The following is a 21,045-nucleotide window of genomic DNA, read 5'->3' on the forward strand; positions in this document are numbered from 1 at the left end:
AAGCAACCCGGGCCGGGAGTCGAACCCGGGTCCACTGCAGTGAGGACAAAGCCTCTGCACATGGGAAGCCCACTCTACCCACTGAGCTAAACGGTGTCTCTGATAGACACGATGTCTCTGATGGACACGATGTCTCTGATGGACGAGGACACAATATCTCTAATGGACACAGACACGTTGTCTCTGATGGACACATACACGTTGTCTCTGACATGGATAAAGACACGGACACAATATCTCCAATAGACACGATGTCTCTGATAGACACGATGTCTCTGATGGACATAGACATAAAGAGATGTTGTCTTCATGGACTCAGACGAGGTAATGTTTATAAGTTGTGTTGTCGTTATGTTTCGTGTCGTTAGGATTGAGGTTTCGACTTCCATCCTCGTCCTCTGACTTTCTTCTGAAGAAACAGTTGACCAGGTGACACATTTCTTGAAGGAAACTAAGGGATTTCTGGGTTGAACACCAACATGTGAGAACTCAGCTCAACAAAGGTGTTAATGATACATCGGATCAGAGCCAGAACCAGTCTGATGATCATCAGACAGGTTAATGAGTCAGTTTAATAACGAGGTGATGAGTCGACATAAGTGAGTCACGAACCAACTGTGATTGATCTCTCTGGTATTTATGGATTAAAAATAGCTCTGTGTGAGAGTGTGTGCATGTGAGAGAGAGAGAGGGAGAGACAGAATGTGTGTATGTGTGTGTGTGTGTGTGAGAGAGAGAGAGAGAGAGAGAGAGAGAGAGAGCATGTTTGTGTGTGAGAGAGAAAGAGAGTGTGTGTGTGCGTGTGTGTGTGTGTGTGTGTGTGTGTGTGTGTGTGTGTGTGTGTGTGTGTGTGTGTGTGTGAGACAGAGAGAGGGACAACCAGGGAGATCAGCACTTAAGCCTACCTGGAGCAACCTGCTTTCCTCTCCCGAACTCCCCCCCAAGACATAATTTTGATAAAATTACAAACACAAGTGTTACCCAGCTTTTACAGCTCTGCCGCCCGCTGGGTCTGTACATGTCTGTATCTCTGGGCTGATACACATTTAGTTCAGCTCTTGGCAGTAGTACGGTAGACTATGCCATAACAGATCTGGACCTAATGTCGCTCAGAGCTTTCACAGTCAGCCCACTCACACCCCTCTCAGACCACAGCAAGATTACTGTCTATCTGAAGAGGGAACACAGCAACTATGAGGTTCTAAACCCAGTGAACTGTACAACACCACACATTCATACAGATAGAAATCAGACAGCATGGAGATCTGCCAAAAGGCAATTGAAAATGCCAAAAAACAATATTCAATCAATTTATTTTTTCTGAAATATGTCCCCACAATAATAATGGTGTAAACACTGCTGTGGGCAAAATTAAGGCAATTTTTGATAAATTGGCGAAGATATCAAACTTGAAAACCTTTAATCAAAAACCAAAACAAATACACAATAACGAATGGTGTGACAAGGATTGCAAAAATATAAGAAAAAATTTAAGAAAGCTATCAAATGAAAAACAGAGACTCAAATAACCAAAATATACACTTTCATTACTACGACACCTTAAAAGAATACAAACACACACTCAGAGCAAAGAAAGACCAACACACCAGAATCCAACTCTCTGAAATAAAAGAATCTTTAGAGTCAAACGAGTTCTGTCAGAAGTGGAACACTCTAAACAAAACACAACAAGATCAACTGGCAATCCAAAATGGCAGCATTTGGATGAATTATTTTACTGAATTATACAGCAATATTGCAAAGAACAGTGACCAAAACAAAACACACACCAAGTGGAAAACTTGGTTAGTAATCAACAACAACCCAAACCCTCTAGATGCTTCAATAATAGAGCAGGAACTGACGGAAGGCATTCAATCCCTGAAAGATGAAAAGGCCTGTGGAGTTGAAGCATCCTAAATGAAATGATCAAATATTCTGACCATGAATTAAAATTGGTTATACTCAAACTTTTTAATATAATTCTAGTAGTTGGCACCCGACATATGGAATGAAAATGGAGATAAATATGACCCTAAAAATTACCGTTGGATCTGTGTAAATAGTAAACCGGGAAAAATCTTTTGCAACATAATTAATAAAAGACTTATCAGTTTTATAAATTACCAAAATGTTTTGAATAAATGCCAAATGTTCGCACAACAGACCATGTCTATACCCTCCACACCCTGATTGAGCAAGAATTAGACAAGAAGAAAGGAAACGCCTACGCATGTTTTATTGATTTCATAAAGGCCTTTGATTCCATCTGGCATGAGGGCCTTTTACAGACTACTCAACAGTGGCATTGAGGGAAAAACATCCATCCATCCATCCATCCATCCATCCATCTTCTTCCGCTTATCCAATACCGGGTCGCGGGGGCAGCTGTCTGAGCAGGGACACCCAGACTTCCCTCACCCCGGACACTTCCTCCAGCTCTTCTGGGAGGATCCCAAGGCGTTCCCAGGCCAGCTGGGTGACATAGTCGCTCCAGCATGTCCTGGGTCTTCCCCGGGGTCTGCTCCCAGCGGGACATGCCAGTAACACCTCCCGAGGGAGGCGTCCCGGGGGCATCTGAAACAGATGCCCGAGCCACCTCAACTGGCTCCTCTTGATGTGGAGGAGCAGCGGCTCTACTCTGAGCTCCTCCCGGGTGACAGAGCTCCTCACCCTATCTCTAAGGGAGCGCCCTGCCACCCTGCGGAGGAAACTCATTTCAGCCGCTTGTATCCGGGATCTTATTCTTTCGGTCATGACCCAAAGTTCATGACCATAGGTGAGGGTAGGAACGTAGATTGACCAGTAAATCGAGAGCTTCGCCTTTCGACTCAGCTCTCTGTTCACCACGACAGAGCGGTATAACGACCGCATTACTGCAGCCGCTGCACCGATCTGCCTGTCATTCTGGAGGTGCTGATTGTCATCCCAGCCGCTTCACATTCGGCTGCAAACCGCCCCAGGACATGCTGGAGGTCCCGGCTCGAAGGAACCAACAAGACCACATCATCCGCGAAAAGCAGAGATGAAATCCTGCGGCTCCCAAACCAGATCCCCTCCGGCCCGTGGCTGCGCCTAGAAATTCTGTCCATGAAAATAATGAACAGAACCGGTGACAAAGGGCAGCCCTGCCAGAGTCCAACATGCACCAGGAACAGGTCTGACTTACTGCCGGCAATGGGAACCAAGCTCCTGCTCCGCTCGTACAAGGACCGTACGGCCCTTAACAGAGGGCCTCCGACCCCGTACTCCCAGAGCACCTCCCACAGAATGCCACGAGGGACACGGTCGAATGCCTTTTCCAAATCCACAACATCCGGAGACTTGAGGTACTCAGGGCGGATCTCATCCACCCCCGGTGCTTTGCCACTGAGGAGTTTCCCGACTACCTCGGTGACTTCGGCTTGGGTGATGAATGAGTCAACCTCTGAGTCCTCAGCCTCTGCTTCCTCTATGGAAGACATGTCAGGGGGATTGAGGAGATCCTCGAAGTATTCCTTCCACCGCCCGACAATATCCCCAGTCGAGGTCAACAGCTCCCCACCTCCACTGTAAACAGTGTTGGTGGAGAACTGCTTCCCCCTCCTGAGGCGCCGGATGGTTTGCCAGAATTTCCTCGAGGCTGACCGATAGTCCTCCTCCATGGCCTCTCCGAACTTTTCCCAGATCCGAGTTTTTGCTTCCGCGACTGCCCGTGCTGCCACTCGCCTGGCCTGCCGGTACCCGTCAGCTGCTTCAGGAGTCCCCCGGGCCAACCAGGCTCGGTAGGACTCCTTCTTCATACGTTTGGGCCTGCCAGGTCTGTCCAGCTTCCTCCCCTGCCAACGGATCCGACTCACCACCAGGTGGTGATCAGTTGACAGCTCAGCCCCTCTCTTCACCCGAGTGTCCAAGACATACGGCCGGAGGCCAGATGACACGACCACAAAGTCGATCATTGACCTCCGGCCTAGGGTGTCCTGGTGCCACGTGCACATATGGACACCCTTATGGAGGGGTGTGATTGGGAGGCCGGTCCTCCCAATCACACCCCTCCAGGTAACACTGTCATTGCCCACGTGAGCGTTGAAGTCCCCCAGAAGAACGACGGAGTCCCCGGTTGGAGCACTCTCCAGTACCCCTCCCAGCGACTCCAAGAAGGCCGGGTACTCTGCACTGCTGTTCGGCCCATAAGCCGAAACAACAGTGAGAGACCTATCCCCGACCCGAAGGCGCAGGGAAACGACCCTCTCGTTCACTGGGGTAAACCCCAACACATGGCGGCTGAGCCAAGGAGCTATAAGCAAGCCCACACTAGCTCGCCGCCTCTCACCGCGGGCAACTCCAGAATAGAAGAGAGTCCAGCCTCTCTCAAGGAGTTCAGTTCCAGAGCCCAGACTGTGCGTAGAGGAGAGCCTGACTATCTCTAGTCGGTACCGCTCAACCTCTCGCACCAGCTCAGGCTCTTTCCCCCCCAGTGAGGTGACATTCCATGTCCCCATGGCTAGAGTCACCATCCGAGGATTGGGTCGCCGGGGCCCCCGCCCACAACCGCCACCCAAATCACACTGCACCCGCCCCTTCTGAACCCTCCTGCGAGTGGTGAGCCCACAGGAGGGCGGGCCCACGTCGCTCCTTCGGGCTGCGCCCAGCCAGGTCCCGTGGGCAAAGACCCGGCCACCAGGGAAAAAAAACACATGATTTAATTAAATGTATACACAAATAGTAAATGTGCAGTTAAAATGGGAGACAAACAAACAGCCTTCTTTTCCCAAGTTTGTGGGGTGAGGCAGGGATGCAACCTTGAATGAATTTGCATGTCAATTAGATAAATCCACGGCATCTGGCCTCAACCCGAATGGCACAGAAATGTATCAATATCAAACTGGACATTCCAATTAAAATCTGGCTAAAAAATTTCCAATTTGTGTTAGAACCGAGAATTCTCTATCGCAGAGAAATTTGGGGACTATAATTAAATCTTGAATTTGACAAATGGGACAAAACAATAATATAATCTTTCCACAGAGAGTTCTGTAAGAACATCATGCATGTCCAGAGAAAGACACCAAACAATGCTTGTGGAGCAGAACTCGGCCTCTCTCAGGAACTTCACATTAGCAAATTATCTCAGCACAGTAAGAGATCCTAAATTAAGAAAAGCCTTGACTATGTACAGACTCAGTGAACACAGCCAAGCTGTAGAGAAGGGTCGACACAGACAGAGCTGCTGCCAGAGGAGGAGAGACTCTGCTCCCACTGTGACCGACAACAGGTCGAGTCACAGCTACACTTCCTCACCTCATGCCCCAAATACCAGGCTCTGAGAAATATACACTTTCCCCATTGAGAGACTCCCATATTTACTTGGGGAAATGCCAAAATGTGAGAAAACTGCAGCTAAATTCATCATCACATGTCAAGACTTGAGGACAGCCAGTGGAACCTTAGAAACACGACTCAGTATTTACTTCTTTTTAATTGTTTCATTCTTATTCATTTACTGTTTCAACATCAACACACACACACACCACCACCAACATCAACACACATGCACACACATGCACACACACACACACCAACATAAAAAACAAACACGCACACACACACCACCACCAACATCAACACACACGCACACACACGCACACACACACCAACATCAAAACAAACACGCACACACACACACCACCACACGAGTGTGACACGAACTGATTTATTAATTGTTATTAATTACCAATTGACTGAGGTTGATTGATTAATTGAGAGAGTATGTGTGTGTGTGAGAGAGAAAGAGAGTGTATGTATGTGAGTTGTGTGTGTGTGTGTGTGTGTGAGAGAGAGAGAGAGAGAGAGAGAGAGAGAGAGAGAGAGAGAGAGAGAGAGAGAGACACACAGAGAAAGAGTGTGTGTGAGTCAGACTGAGTCAGTGGTTTGACAGTCTGACCCGGTTTGACTCTTGTTCATCTGCATTTTACTCACAGTTGTCATGTTGGTCAGTCAAATCTTTAATTTACAGTTTTTAATCTTGTCTTTTAAGAAGTTGAAGATGGTTCTGCTCTGTTCTGTTCGGATGTTAAAAAGAATATTTTTTCTAAATCAGTTCAATTTAAGATGGACCACCATGAAACACGATTCATTGCAGTGCTTGTCAAAGTGTTTTCAGCCTGACTGGACCAGTTGTCTGAACCACAAACAGCTGTTAGCTGTGATTCTATCATCAGAACCTCTTTGTTTTTTTTCCAGACGTGTGTGTGTGTGTGTGTGTGTGTGTGTGTGTGTGTGTGTGTGTGGTAAAGTAAAGTTCAAACTGTCACAAACCTTTACTGATGCTTTAATCGGATGAAAAATGAACACAGAGACAACAGAATTTAAATTAAAGTACAAAAAAATAGACATGAAAAATATAAATAAATAAACTGAGTTATCAAAATATAGATAAATAATATAAATAACATATAAATAAATATCAAAAACTGCTGCAATGATTTACAAATAAATATAAAAATAAATAGTCAAATAAATAAATGCGGCCAATAAGCATGATAGAAAATCTTGCATAGTCTTGTGTCATCAGTGGGTGTGGTCTTTGTCTCAGTGGGCGTGGCTCCTCTTCCTCAGTAGGCGTGGTCTCGTGTCCTCAGTGGTGTTCCTCCAGGTGAAACAGTCGTGGTGTTGATGCAGGGCGGACTTTAGCACCTTGAGCAGATCTCTCCTCAGAGCCATCAGTCCGCAGGCGGCGCTGTCCTGAGTGACACACAGACAGGAAGTGTGACATGTTGCGATTTTTTATGATTAATTAGAGGAAACTTTTGAAAAATTAATTCATGTTGAGAAAATTCACATTTTAATAGTGGTATCAATAAAAACCCAGAATTCAAAGGAAGCTCCAAACTTACAGGGGGCAGTATAACCGCTAACTGCTGCTACTCTATAGTGAAAAGCTGGTGTTGAGACAATCAGACTGTCACCTCTAAGCTACACAGTGCTGGTAGCAGCTAGCTGGTTTGCATGCTAACTTCAGCAGAACACCGAACAGACATCTTTGATGTGAACACTGTTGTCTCTTTAGCTGTTCATCTTGTTGGCTCAGTTTAAATGATTAAAACTTTATTTACATCTGACAGACAGACAGATGCAGAGACAGACAGACTGACCGGCAGAGTGTCTGAGTTTACCTGCTGCTGGATGACGGCTGTCACGTTACTGAAGTATGGAGATAACACACCTGAAGAACCGACACCTGACAACTGAAGAGAGAGACAGGTTAGAAGGAGAGAGAGACAGGGAGGATGGGGGATGGGAAAATCCGTAAATGATCTAATGGAAGCCAGACAGGTGTAGAGACGGACAGAGAGGTACTCACACAGCTGCCTTCCTCGCTCAGTCGGTCCTGTTCCATTCTGAATTCATGGACCTTCTTTCTGTCCCAGGTGACTCCAACAGGTAACTCCTCATCGTCGAACATTGGCCCCGCCTCCTGCAGTGACTCATACACTACCCATAATACCTGCTGACACTGCAAAGAACCAATCAGAGGTTAGTCTTTTTTCCAGCGTACCACAGTTGGGCTGAAAAGCAGGTCAATGATTGGGTGAGAGATCAGCCAGGTCAGAGGATTACCTCAGCGTGATTGGCTGTGGCAGCAGGGAGGGCGGAGCATGGAAAGGAGATGTTGGCATTGTACGGCAGGCAGCGGACAGGAAATGGCCCCCCCTACAGGACAGACAGGAAAAAGTCCACGCTTTATCAACAACACAACTAAAAGCTAATGCAGAGCTGCATGTGGAACGACACTGATGAGGCTAATATTAGCGAATGCTAAGCTACACAAAGACTTTAACAGAGAAAGTGAACATGCTATTCTGAAACTTCTGTTCAAGTGTTGAATGAAGGTGAAGTGTTGAATGAAAGTTTATCTCCATAGACAGAAAGGGTTATATATCAGTACTATTATATGTATTATGTGAACGCCATTAGCAGTTAAAGTGTCAGTGACATGTCAACGCTGATAGCATTTAAAGTGTCTGTTGCATGTCAATGCTGTTAGCAGTTAAAGTGTCAGTTATACATGTACACTGTTAGCAGTTGTATTGTCAGTGACAGGTGAATTCTGTTACCAGTTAAAGTGTCAGTTATACGTTAACACTGATAGCAGTTACATGTGAGCACTTTTAGCAGTTAAAGTTTATTTATATATGAACACCGTTAGCAGTCAAAGTATCAATTAAACGTGAACGCTGATAGCAGTTACATGTGAGCGCTGTTAGCAGTTAAAATGTCAGTTATATGTGAACACCATACGCAGTTAAAATGTCTTATATGTGAACACTATTAGCTATGTGAACTATATGTGAACGTTGTTAGCAGTTGAAGGGTCGCTTATATTCAGAGGCTGTTAGCAGTTATAAGTGTCTGTTATATATGAACACCGTAAGCAAGTGTCAGTTGACATAAGTCAGCATTCTGTTTCAAAGTCAAGGGACGTACCAGGTCTCGGAGCAGACGGTGGACAGACTGGACCAAGTCCCCCTCCAATGGACAGGTCGGCATGGCAACCAGCATCAGCTGGAGGCTGCAGACCAGCAGGAGCGCTAGGAGGACTGAAGACAGTGTCATGGTTCAGGTTCTGGTTCTGGTGCTGACGGTTTTTGTTTCAGGTGATCTTCGGCTGGTTTTGACAGATCTCGTCCTGATTCTTCTTGTCCTGAAGTTCTGAAACAGATTTCAGTTTAAGCTTAAGTTCTACAGGTGGTGTTTTTCCTGGTTCTGGTCCTGATCAGAGCTGGACTGAGATGCTTCAGTTGTGATGTCTGTGCTTTTGGGGAGCTCAGGTAACCTGGAACAGAAAACAGTGGATTGACTGGCTGTCAGGGCTAATAAGCCAATCAGAGGCCATGTACCTGCATGAATCATCAAACCTCAGAGAGTCTGATCCAGACCACAGCAGCAGAGACCTGGATCCGGACAGGTGAGTCACCGCAGGTTCATTCAGGTACACAATCATCTCAGAGGAGAATTAAATTGTTTATTTTCTGACAGAAACTAACATGAAGTTTAAATCCACGCAGACTAAAGTTGATTTAGAGAGTTTTTAACAAAAAAATTGATGTCTGATTTCAAAGAAACACTGATGAACTATTAATTATGACATGTGTGAATGGAATGAATTTATCCTCAAATACTAATAATCATAAAATGATCCGTTTGTGAGAAACATGTTAATACTATCTCAGATGTATTTATTTATTTATTTATTATTATTATTATTATTATTATTATTATTATTATTATTATTATTATTATCATTATTATTATTATTATTATTATTATTATTATTATTATTATTATTATTATTGAATTATGGTTTAATAAAATGTAGCCTCAGGGTGGCACTACAGACTCCACAAGTGTTCGTTCAGATGTCTTTAAAAAGCTGATTGATGAAGCATTTTCATGAATGATTATTATTATTAAATCATCTCTCTCCTGTTTAATATATTTAAATGTTCAGTTCAAGTATGATTAGTGAATCTTCAGTCTGAACTCATGGTTCTGGATGAATCCGTGCAGCTTAATGATTCTTTAAAAAAAACAACACAAAAACTACTGAGAGTCATAATGTGATGTCACGTTCAACAGGCCTGTCGTAGTTTTATTCTGATGTGGAGGAGAAACGAACCATGATGTGTTCACTGCATGGAGGAAAGTGAGAATAAGTGAGTGTCACAGTGAACACACTGACTCAACATCTCAACCTTGTTTGTCCTGCAGACAAAAACCATTTCACACCAAATGTACGTCAAGTTTTTTAACAAAAATGTATCAAAACTTGAACAATAAAGAATAAACCTCGATAATCATGAGTTTAGTAAACCGAGTTTCTGTTGGCTGGTTCAGTCAGACGACATCCAACCTGCAGCTCACAGTTTCATGTGACGATCTGTTCATCATATTAACTCAAAGCGTCTCCAATGGGAACTTTCATCAGCGGTGACCGGAGACTTAAGTTTCATTTCAGGACTGTGAAACACAAAAAAGTGAGACTTTACGTGAAAGTTGATGCAACATCATGTCCAATGAAAATGAGTGAGAGTGAAACAGTTCAGTGATTCCAACTTTTCTCTGTGAGCTGAAAACCAAATGTGTTTCTGTTGTTTGTCAGATTTTCTGTTCGCTGGCTCGATGTGACGAATGTTTCCACCGGAGCTGCAACACTTGACGTTTCTGACCGCAGTGGACGAGGAAACTTGACGTGTAGGAAACATGCTAGCGATAACTGCGAGCTGTCGTCATTAAGTTTAAAATGTTCCTTGTTTATTTATGTATTTATGACATTGGATTGTTGAGCATGTTGATGAACACGAAGTTTAAAAGCTGCCAGTGAACTGCTGTCATCGGTTCTCAGAAAACATTATCGTGATCAGAAAGAAGCTTTTTCACGAGTTAAGACAAGAGAAATGGAAGAAGTACTTGGATACTTTACTAGAGTAGAAGTAGTGATACTACACTGCAAAAATACTCAGACTGAAAGTCCTGCATTACAAATTTCATGTCAGTAAAAGTATCATCAGGAAAATGTAGTTATTCAAAGTACTTTTACTTTAGGACTGTACTTCAGTGCAGTTTTGAAGTACTTCACTGCATCTATCTAACAGCTTAAGTTATTAGTTACTTTCCAGATACAAAAGCAGTTTATAGAAGACAGCACATTATATATAATTATACAACACAAGTATTTAGTAGGTGGCACTCCCATCCTTTACGTCAGTAAAACTACTGATATCACAAAAATACTCTGTTACAAGTTAAAGTCCTGCACTGAAATGTTTCTTTAGTAAAAGTATCATCAGGAAAATGTAGTTGAATTAGTCAGTAAAAGTATTGATTGTTTTTACAGGAAATAGCTGATCAGCAATCAGTGAATGATCGATCGCTCAGCTGCATCTGTACTAACTGTGGAGTGACTAGTAACTGAAGCTAGTAAATGTAATGGCGTAAATGTGAGAGTAAATGTAATAGAGAAATAGAGTTTTTTTTAAATTTGTTTTTTGTTTGTTAATTTTGTGTTTTGTGTTTGTGGTTTTCTTTCTTTCTTTCTCGGTTGTTTAGTGCTGTCAATGCACTTTTTGATTTTGAGAAAAAATAGTTGATAAAGTTAATTTTAAATTCAAAAAGACTCTACCTCAAATCTGTACTCAGGTAAAATATTGGAGTTACTGTGGGCTACTTAGTTAGCTCCAATAAACACAAATAAACAGAAAAAAAAACTACGTAAATATGTTTAAAATATTTGTCATGATAAATTTAGCATTTTAAAAATGAAGAGAATGACTAAAAACAAAGTGATGTTTTATTTTCTGATTCAGAACACAACTGAAGAATGAATAAATATTTTCTTTTGGTTTAACTGATTTAATTATAATATAATATGTAAATAATTATATAAATAATAATATATATAAACTTAAAACCTTTGCATCAAAAACACAAACGGATGAAATAAACTCACTTGATGAGCTGCAGTGAGGTCCTGGGAGTATTGAAAGTCCTGGAGGTGCTGAAGCTTCTGGCCCCTTTGGTTCTGGTTCTGGTCCTTGTGACAGCTGGTTCTTGTGGGTCTAGTGATTGTCTCTGTAACGTCGGCTTTTAAATGAAGCTCCTGAAACTGAAACTGATGTCTTCAAAGCAAAATTTTGGAAATTTCCCCTTTCAACTCTAACTTTACCCGCTCCCCTCACCCCTCGCCCCCCCTCCCCCACAGTGACAGGCTGTGTGTGAGGCGTCTCACAATGACTGTTACCACAAAATGACACGTTGACACAAGAACAAACAAACAATAAGAACAAACAGGACAAGAAATAATCTGAATTATTTCAGGAGGAATATACACCACATGTCCTAAAGTATGTGGACACCTGAACCCAGTTGCTGCAAACATTTATATGGAGTTAGAGACAAACTGTGTCCACATAGTTTTGGCCAAATAGAGTTCAGTTTTAGTTCATTTTCCTCAGACCTCATTGCTGCTAAAATACACTATATGGTAAGTCAATACCTATTTTCAATCAATCACTCAATTGTATTTAAAGAGCACGATCGCCATACAGCATGTTCTCAGCACACTTTACAATTGAAACAAGTGCTCAGATTGTTCATTTTGGGATTAGGGATGAATGGAAACACATAAAGAAATAAATTGTTTGAAATGTAACAACGGTGGTGCCTTTAGGGAAACTTCATTTTACTTTTTCAACGTGCACAATCAGAGGTTAACCTCAAAATTTCATTAAGTGATTTTAATGTTTCATTTCAGGGAAAATTGATCAGTAATCTGCTCAGTTTAAGGTGGATTTTCTAGAGATGAACCTAAAAGAGGGAAAATTATTGTGCAGAAGCTTCAGTTGATGATGACTGATTGATTATTGTTTCCATCAACAGTTTTTGTTTTCACGTCTCAGATATCTAAAGAAAAATAAAGGAATATGACACTCTTATGTCTTATATGTTCTTATATATTAAATCTTTTCATTGTTGAGGTTCTCACACCAGGTCCACTTGTTTCAAGCTGACTGAGCATCAGGGGTTAACGGCTGCGGTTGGAAACAGTGGACGGACAGATTGTGCTGATTCAGATTCAGATGCTGTCTCATGAACTTTTCCCCATTATTTCATCGTAAGGAGCCGAGAACTCTTATGTGTACGATTCCACTTTGCATATCTTTATGTTTCTGTATGAATCAAAGTAAACTCGTCTGTGTCGTCACACATTCAGACTCATTCAGGATGCGGTTTAACCCCCGAAATCTTCAGTTTACATTTACAGAGAAGAGTCAACAGAGAGAAGGGAGAAAAGAAAGAAGGCACTAGTTTGAGACGGACCGAGGCAGGAAGTGGAGACTCAGTTCACATTTAGACAGAACAGAAAGAAGGAGACGCGATCGAGTCGAGGATCTGACTGTGACAACAGGAAGGAAACTCCTTCTACAACTTCAGTCTGAATGACTGTCAGCTGCTGTTTGTAGAGAAACGTAGAGAAGGAAAGTCCTCCTCATCCACTCCCCATTCAGTTTCCACTTTAAGGAAAAATGATGAAACTAAAGCGCCTGCAGGCTCATCACCATTAATGAGCTGTGTCAGCTCATTTTCCATTGTTAGATAATCAAGGGTCACATTGTTAAAATATCGATAAAAAGACTGAAAATGTTTCCACATTGATTCAGTGCAACATGTTCATTGTTCTGTAGGAGATATACTACTTATACATTTAATGTATTCATCACTTAATAGAGGGTTAAAAAGGGGCACCACCTCCCTTTTTTATCTCTTTGACTAATCTGCTGGAAATTAATCAAATTCAACAAACCAAGGTTAACTCAATCAATATCAATTAATTCTAATAAATTTCAAATCAATATATTCAATCTCATAACTGTAATAGTGACACAGTTATCATTGGTTCTCCACAGTAAAACAAACCTCCACAGACAACGACAAATGGTTGAATACATTTATTTGCCTACATGATTCAGACTAAATAACTTAAACAAGTGACAGAACGATGCTGAGTCTGTAACGACTAATGTAACGAGTTTATGAGTGAAATGGTGCAGATGATGAAATCGTGGGTTGGGTGAAGGCAAGTAAATATTATACAATAAGAGAGATAATAATAAGATATATAATAAGAGAATAATTCAATGCTCACAGAGCCCGAACCAAGTTTCTCCTAAAATCAAAGATATAAATTCAGAGCCAAAGGACACCAACTCATATTTCCTATGTGTGAATCCAGAAGAATGAAGGAATAGCTCCTCGTCTGAGCGACGTGTGGAGAGTCAGCAGGCTGCATCTAGTCATCCTAACTGCAGGGTGGCAGTCTTGATCCGATACCCAGCTGGTGGCACAGCTCAGGTTCATTGTGGGTAAAGCCGGTTCAGCCGGATCACATTGTTTCTTAAACATTAATCCCTGATATATGGACACCTACTAAGTAGTTCCAGTCAAATTGTCTGTTCACTGTTCTAAATCAGTGCACTACCTGGCATATCAGCCTCTGTCTAAAAGGATAAAGTCTGAATATTTTATTTCCAACACTGAGTGCAGTCTGTCAGTCCTTCAATGCCTTATCCTCTGAACACCACAGGGTGGTGACTGTAACACACAAGCTGCTGAACAGCACAACAACACTTCCCCTCTAAAGCGAATAATCTCACATCCCATTCGCTATTCAACGCTCTACTTAAGGCTGTGGCCACAGTAATGTTACACATGTTACTGGAACATTACGCAGATCATTTGTTCGTGAAAGTCTTGATATTGATTTGGGGACAAAGACATGACTGGTTAGCTAGCTGGTCTGGTTGTTAAACATACTGTCAAATTATATTTACTGTTTGTCAACTGCACGCTGTGTCATTCACTTTGAATCTTGCTAGCATAGCATTAGCTTTCCGGCTCACTGCCTGTCGGACATCATCCCTTACTTAACTTCGCTAAAATAACTGAAGGATGCTTCATCGGCCAGTCGGTTTATACTCGGTTAATTTAATATGAGATCATTTCAAATTAAAGTTCATTTTCTTTAAGTTAGGTCACAATATTTAACTTGATTAAACAATTTAAAACAGAACTTAGTTCTGGAAGAAACTTAACCAAAGTTGAAGGTGAAAAATACAAAAGTTACAAAAATAATGTGCAATGAGCAACTTTCTCTCACTCTCTTCTCCTCTCCTGGAGTCTTCAGGACTCCCAGCTCTTCTCCCGAGAGCTGCCAGCTGCATTTCCAGCAACCCAAAGAACTGCTCCTCACTGCAGCGATGCAAGGTCCTGCTAGTATTCAAGCTCAGCATAGACAGCTTCATCCGTCTGGATAATAGTGATACAGGGCTGAATTTGATGAATTTTCAGTTTATCCGACCAATGAGATGTGAATTAGGTTGGCAGCACAACAGAGAGCCGAGTGTCTCTCAGTGGAGACAGTCAACATACAACTTTATTACTTTCTTCACTGGTTTTACTGGATCAGATTTTATAGGGAAATCAGCTTCATGTATTTTTATAATCATCGGTAATAAAAACAAAAACACAAGTTATCATCAGTTCATCACAACATCGTTCATCACAACATATTCTCTGACTTCCATCTTCATGTTCAAGTAAAAACAACTGAACATCAATAAATATAAACTGTTAAAAAAAACAAATGTATAAATAGGATCAGATCATCAATTTAAAAAAATTTATAAATATATAAATATGACCAATAAAAACATGAATAAATAAACAAATAAATAGGATGAGATCATCAAAAGAAACATGATCACAGATCACAGCGTCTCTCACAGAGAAACAGAATCAGACTCATGGACGAGATGAGTCAGAGCTGCTGCTGAGAGCGCCTCCTGATGGACGCCACCAGCATGTGCAACCGCTCCAGGTGCAGTTTAGTTTCCTTCCGGATCAGCTCCCAGGACACAGTACTGCCACCCTGTAAACACACAACTACAGTCAGTACTGCCACCCTGTAAACACACAACTACAGTCAGTACTGCTACCTTCAGTCAGTCTACACAGTGTCACAGCGAGTACTACAGCAGTACTTGTACTCACAGTGCGGTACACAGTACACGTCTCCAGCCTCCTGTAGTATTTCCTCAGCCTGCTGTCTGCTGAGCTGTTAGTCGATACCTGCAGACAGAAACACAGGGCACATTGTTTTCTGGGTCTGCTTCAACACATTAAAGGAAACGAAGCAGAAACACTCAGAGGAGTTGAAGTGACAGCTGAAGCAGAAACATGGACAGTTTCAGTGTTTGTTGAAGTCAAACTGATAAGAGGAACTGAAGTGTGAGCAGTTAAAAGAGTTGACGTGTGAATGGAACTGATGAAATCAGGTGTTGGATGAAATATATGAGGCTGCATGTCACTTCAACTGTTAGCGCAAAGGAGTTCAAGTATCAGTTGAAGTGTCAGTGCTGAAAGGAGCTGAAACATTATTCATGAAAGAGCTGAAGCATGGGCAGAGTAGAAAAATACAGTTGAAGTGTGAGCAGAGAGAAGATGAATACAGATGAACTGTCTCTTGAAGTTAAAGGACTCGTGAAGTCGTGAAAGGAGTTGAAGCATCCATCTGTCTACTCACACACGTGTTGAGTCCGTCTATCTGGCGGTCGATGACAGTCAGGAAGTGTTCAGTCTCGATGGTATCCCAGGTAGCAGAGGACAGGTTGTCATGCTGATACAGATCAGAAATCAGCTCCAGACTGTCTCTGACGAAAACCAACTGAGACTCCACCTGGAGAGGGAGAGAGAGAGGAGTGAATTCTAGCTTTCTGATTGGCTGATGGAGCTGATTAGTTAGTATGTTTACATGCAAATGTGTCCTGAAGTGTGTCAGTGTGAACATATGAAGAATAATAAAGGGCCTGAAGCCAGGGAGTTCACTGCTGACAGTCTGCAGCTAAACACTTCACTGAAAGGAGTTCAAGTGAAGCTGGAGACAACCAAACACTGAATACAGCTGACGTGAAAGTGATAAAGTGTCAGATCAATTGACTGACTGAATGACTCAGTAATTGATTGACTGATTGATTGATTGATTGATTGATTGATTGATTGATTGATTGATTGATTGATTGATTGATTGATTGATTGATTGATTGATTGATTGATTGGTTACCTTAGCCATCCATATCCGTCTGTAGAGTTTGTCTGGAAAAGGAACTGGACTCTGCTGATAAGTCAGCTGACCACCCTGAAACAACAACAGTGACACTTCATTTCACGACAGACTGCTGGAAACTGAAGTTGTTCCACTGATCTATATGATTGAGGGTCTGGGCTTAATTTATCAAAGATTATTGGTTAAAAAAACAACAACTATCTTAAGTTTGTGAAACTGAAAAGAAAAACATTTACTGAATGTTTTGATCAATACCGACCTCTTGCAATTATTTTTCTTACCTACAAACATTTCTGAAAATACATTACGTTAACAAATCTGACAAAATTCTGAATAAAAACAATTCTGTGTGCAAATGTTTCCTGAATGAATTTGTCTATACGTGTAAACATATATAGTTTATTTTACAGTGACATAAATATATTCAATATGCACTGATATGGGTAAACATAGAGTTTTTCTTATTTTTACATTTTCTTGCTTGTCTAACCATTTTCTTATCAGCCCTTGTCTCAGAGGAGACAGACGTTTGCTGCTGTTGTACTTTGTTAAAAATCCACTAGATGTCACTAATGAGCCAGCAGCAGCTTTAAAGGACCACTTCGCAGTTTTTAACACATACATGAGCAGCACTGTGTTATCGTCTTCAATCATTCATCCTGTTACATTAACTTTTACTCTGAAACTTTCTTTGACCTGCTCATCTCACCTCATGAACATCAGTTGTTCTCACATATACATTAATGTATTTAAATAAATACACGTTGCATTCTTGTTATACATCGACAAACATGTTTACTTTAATATCTGTCCACATATGTCAACATTTACAATTTATTTTATACTTATGTGTATATACTTATTATTCACTAACACATGTAAACATTAAGTCTGTCACCTCCTGAAGAAACATTTGGAGCTCCTCAAGGACCTCACAGATTTTTTAACACATATTCAAGGAGCTCTTTCAAAACCCTCTGAACCTCTTTAACTACCCCTCAAACACCTTCAAGGACTCCTGGAGTCTCTTCCAGGATCTGGTGTGAGTGTGTGTGGACTCACCATGCGGCGGATGTGATTCAGAGAGGTATTGCTCAGGTGAGTGTATTGTGTGAGCCAATCACAGCAGAGGACAGGAGTCAGGCTGCTGCAGAGTACGAAGAGCAGGCTGGTCCAGCTGAACATGATGATGATGATGATGATGATGATGATGATAGTGGTGGTGCTCTGCTGTGGGTCAGTGTCTCCAACATGCTGCTGATCTGTGTTCAGCTCTTTTTATTCCAGACAGGAAACAGAAAACAGATCAGCGAAAAGTCCTGCAGTGTTTCCACTCTCACTTTCCACACTGAACTCCAGTCCACACTAGAACATGATGGAGATTTTCTATTTAGATGTTTAATTTCATGATTATGACCATGGGAAGAGGTTTATTTTTATCACTGTTTTCAATCAAGTTTTCTTTTTTGTGTTGCAAGACCTTTAGTGTAAAAACTGCAGAATGAGCCTTCAAAATTACCTCTGACAGAATTCATTCTCTATGTGTGTGAAGTCCCTTCACTTTCATTTTCCAAAGCAGCTGCCTCACAGGTCACACACAGCTCTACAAAATAAAAGCCCACATTTCTACTCTTCACCGACAGAACAGCAGAGATCAGCGTTGTTATGGTGACTGTGTGTGTGTGTGTGTGTGTGTGTGTGTGTGTGTGTGTGTGTGTGTGTGTGTTTGCGTGTGATCACAGATCGCAATGACCGTCAATTATGTGATGCTTTGATTCTGAAGGCAGCTTCTCATCTGTTTCCTGTTCTCCAGATGTTTTCACTTTCTGATCGTTAAGGGAACTGCCGCTGGTGATGTGAGCAGATCAGTAAACACACTGATTATTAATGACGATTATCATCTTCATATCAGTCTATCATTATAACCAAATCAAAGTCTGTCTCTGACAGATTCTGACTCATTGTGTCCTTGTTGTAACTTCAGCTTTAAACTAGAAGCTGAAGTTGTTTGTCTCCTTGTAAAAAGTGTCAGTTTGTGGCAGCATGTCTGTACCAGCCTGTCTGCTTCTGTGTCTAAAGTGCTAAAGTCTCACATGCCAACACTGATCAGCTGTTTGAACACACTGTTTACACTGATTTCACCATTTACACTCCATATATGAAAGAGGAAACATGTTATTGATCTAAACATGTCACATGTTACAAAGACACTAAACAGGAACAATATAGGCGACTTCTTTGTCCCCGTGGAGAAAGTCCCCAGACTCCCTTAACAAATGTGTCAGTTTAGTGAGTTGTTGAGTTGGAGACACTTTATAAACTCTGTGAAACTCTGTCTCTGACTCATTCTGCATTATTTGGACCTTCTTGTTCATTCAGCAAACGTTCGACATGAACTTCTTTCTGTCTCTGAGTAGAAACATGGAGTCTGTCTCAGTGATGGATGGTTTGTTTCATGTATAGCAGGAAGTGACATCAGCGGAGATCTCTTCACCCTCTTAATGCTCGCGCCTCCTCCTCGTTGAGTGTTTGACTCCGGATTGTAATCTATTACTGAGGGACTCGTCTCACCTGACTAGCAGTACCTGTGGAGGTGAGGGGCAGGGGCGGAGTCAGACAGGCGCCTGAATAGAGCACAAACACTCACAGAGACAGACAGACAGGTGGTTTGTGGATTTGACGGTAAAAGCAGCACGAGCGTCCTGAAACACTTCCTGGTTGATAGAGCCGAGTGAGCGCGCGCTTGGAGAGAGTCGCATGTAAACCCGGTTAGTTTCTGATGTTTGATCTGTCTCTGTCCGTCTGTCGTCGTGTCTCTCCTTCGGTAACGGGTCTGGCCTATTTCCGGTTGCCTCGCGGTGGTCGGCGAGTTGACTGACAGGCAGTGTAGGATTGGGGCTCGCGCGTAACGCGGAAATAACCCCAGTCAGCAGGTAAGAAGTCATCTAGGGGATCAGCAATAAGTAATTGTTGAGTGTTTGGCAGTGTGACGTCACAAAGCTGGACTGTGTCGTCAGGTGGAGGTGAGCTGGAGGTTTTGTGAAGCAGCAGATTTTAGATCCACTGGAGGCTGTGCTCGCCTCGATCCTTAAATCCTCTGGTTTCTCTATGGAGTTTGGTACAGAGAGCTGCAGAGGGGACATGTCCGGAAGGTGTTGTCATGTCGACTATCTCACTTTGAGGGATTGATTATGTATTAGATGTTTCGACCTCTGACGTCACACAGGTACTGATGCATGGATCGATCTGATCAGCAGCCGTTTTATATTTACAGTGGTGATGACATGAACAGAACAGATGATGAGTCAGCAGGTTGAGCTCAAGTGAGGCTCACCTGTGTGATATCATCCGGTAAACACCCTCATGTTTGACCCTGCAGGCTACCGTACTGGACAGGACCAGTGTTAGTTGACCCACCCTCCTCTCTCTCTCTCTCTCTCTCTCTCTCTCTCTCTCGGTACATTCTGCTGCTCACTCTGCATCCTGAAACACACCACTCTCCTTGACAACGCGTATGTGTGTGTGTGTGTGTGTGTGTGTGTGTATGCGCACGCATGTGTGTCACAGTCTGTCCTACCGCCACAAACTGGACCCTGACCAGAACAAGGACCATTAAGGCTCAGGGCGGAGATGCTCCTGTTCAACAGTAAAACTGTGACAGCGTTCCTGCTGTCATTGTTGCTGCTGGGGTGAGTCTGTGTACTAATACTCTAAAAACTACGAATGCACTCAGTGTGTTTACGATGGTGATGAAACATTTTACAGTTTAACAATAAATCTTATTGAAATGATGTAGTGAAAAATACATTTAATGAGAACTTATTAATAATTATAAACAACCAGGTTTTTTTTCTTCTCTCATATGTAATATGATAAAAGTTGTCCTGTTTGAATTATTTTTTACCATTAACGCTTCACAAACTTTTAGTCAGTGAAATGACCAGAAGAGTATACAGTCCTCAGTGTGTCCTTCAGGAGACGTTCAGGTACTGGTGTAGAAGTAGTACTGATCCAGCTTGTTTCCTCTGGTAAAGTAATAGAGTTTAGGCTCTGGCATGTACTCAGAGTATCAGAGTATCTCCTTCTGAAGGACATTTGTGGTCAAAGCTAACTGAAGCTCACATCATATTAATAGAATTCAAAGACTATTAAAATTAAAGGTAAAATCAGTAGGATTTGTCCCAGCTGTTCCTGAACGCACCATAAAGACAGCTGATTGTTGAGTCTCATTCCCAGGATGTGAAATAGACACATGTTGGGTTGGTAAAGCGTCCCGAGCAGCAACAAAGAGAGAAAATCAGAAACTCTCTGCAGATACATTTACATTTACATTTATATTCAGCAGATGCTTTTGTCCAAAAAGGGCCTTACAGTCAGTACATTTA

General features: G+C 42.1%; 2 protein-coding genes and 1 long non-coding RNA gene across 6 annotated transcripts in view; 2 read left to right on the forward strand and 1 right to left on the reverse strand.

Moving 5' to 3' along the window:
- The first annotated feature begins 8,828 nt into the window (after window positions 1-8,828).
- LOC119014197 lies at window positions 8,829-10,980 on the forward strand. Its single transcript, XR_005072897.1, has 3 exons — window positions 8,829-8,947; window positions 9,619-9,695; window positions 10,142-10,980. It is a non-coding gene; the product is annotated as an uncharacterized LOC119014197 (long non-coding RNA).
- Window positions 10,981-14,943: 3,963 nt separating this feature from the next.
- On the reverse strand, window positions 14,944-18,705 carry LOC119014327 (interferon a3-like). Of its 2 annotated transcripts, none has more exons than XM_037089381.1 (6): window positions 18,180-18,705; window positions 17,723-17,934; window positions 16,658-16,732; window positions 16,121-16,273; window positions 15,589-15,666; window positions 14,944-15,466 (listed from the first exon to the last, which is right to left on the reverse strand). In XM_037089381.1, the coding sequence occupies exons 1-6, from the start codon at window positions 18,193-18,195 to the stop codon at window positions 15,356-15,358; spliced, it is 645 nt and encodes a 214-aa protein (XP_036945276.1). In that variant the 5' UTR covers window positions 18,196-18,705; the 3' UTR covers window positions 14,944-15,355. The 2 variants fall into 2 exon arrangements, with proteins under 2 accessions (XP_036945276.1, XP_036945277.1); XM_037089382.1 differs by having other exon boundaries at window positions 17,723-18,025.
- A 448-nt stretch (window positions 18,706-19,153) lies between these two features.
- LOC119013945 (globoside alpha-1,3-N-acetylgalactosaminyltransferase 1-like) overlaps window positions 19,154-21,045 on the forward strand; it is an 11,772-nt gene continuing 9,880 nt past the window's right edge. Inside the window, exons 1-2 of one of the 3 annotated variants that reach the window (XM_037088867.1) lie at window positions 19,154-19,253; window positions 20,228-20,349. In XM_037088867.1, coding sequence (XP_036944762.1) covers window positions 20,291-20,349 — 59 coding nt within the window. In that variant the 5' untranslated portion in view covers window positions 19,154-19,253; window positions 20,228-20,290. The other 2 variants (XM_037088866.1, XM_037088865.1) reach the window with 2 other exon arrangements.

This window comes from Acanthopagrus latus, chromosome 23, assembly GCF_904848185.1.
Source record: "Acanthopagrus latus isolate v.2019 chromosome 23, fAcaLat1.1, whole genome shotgun sequence".
NCBI lineage: Eukaryota > Metazoa > Chordata > Actinopteri > Spariformes > Sparidae > Acanthopagrus > Acanthopagrus latus.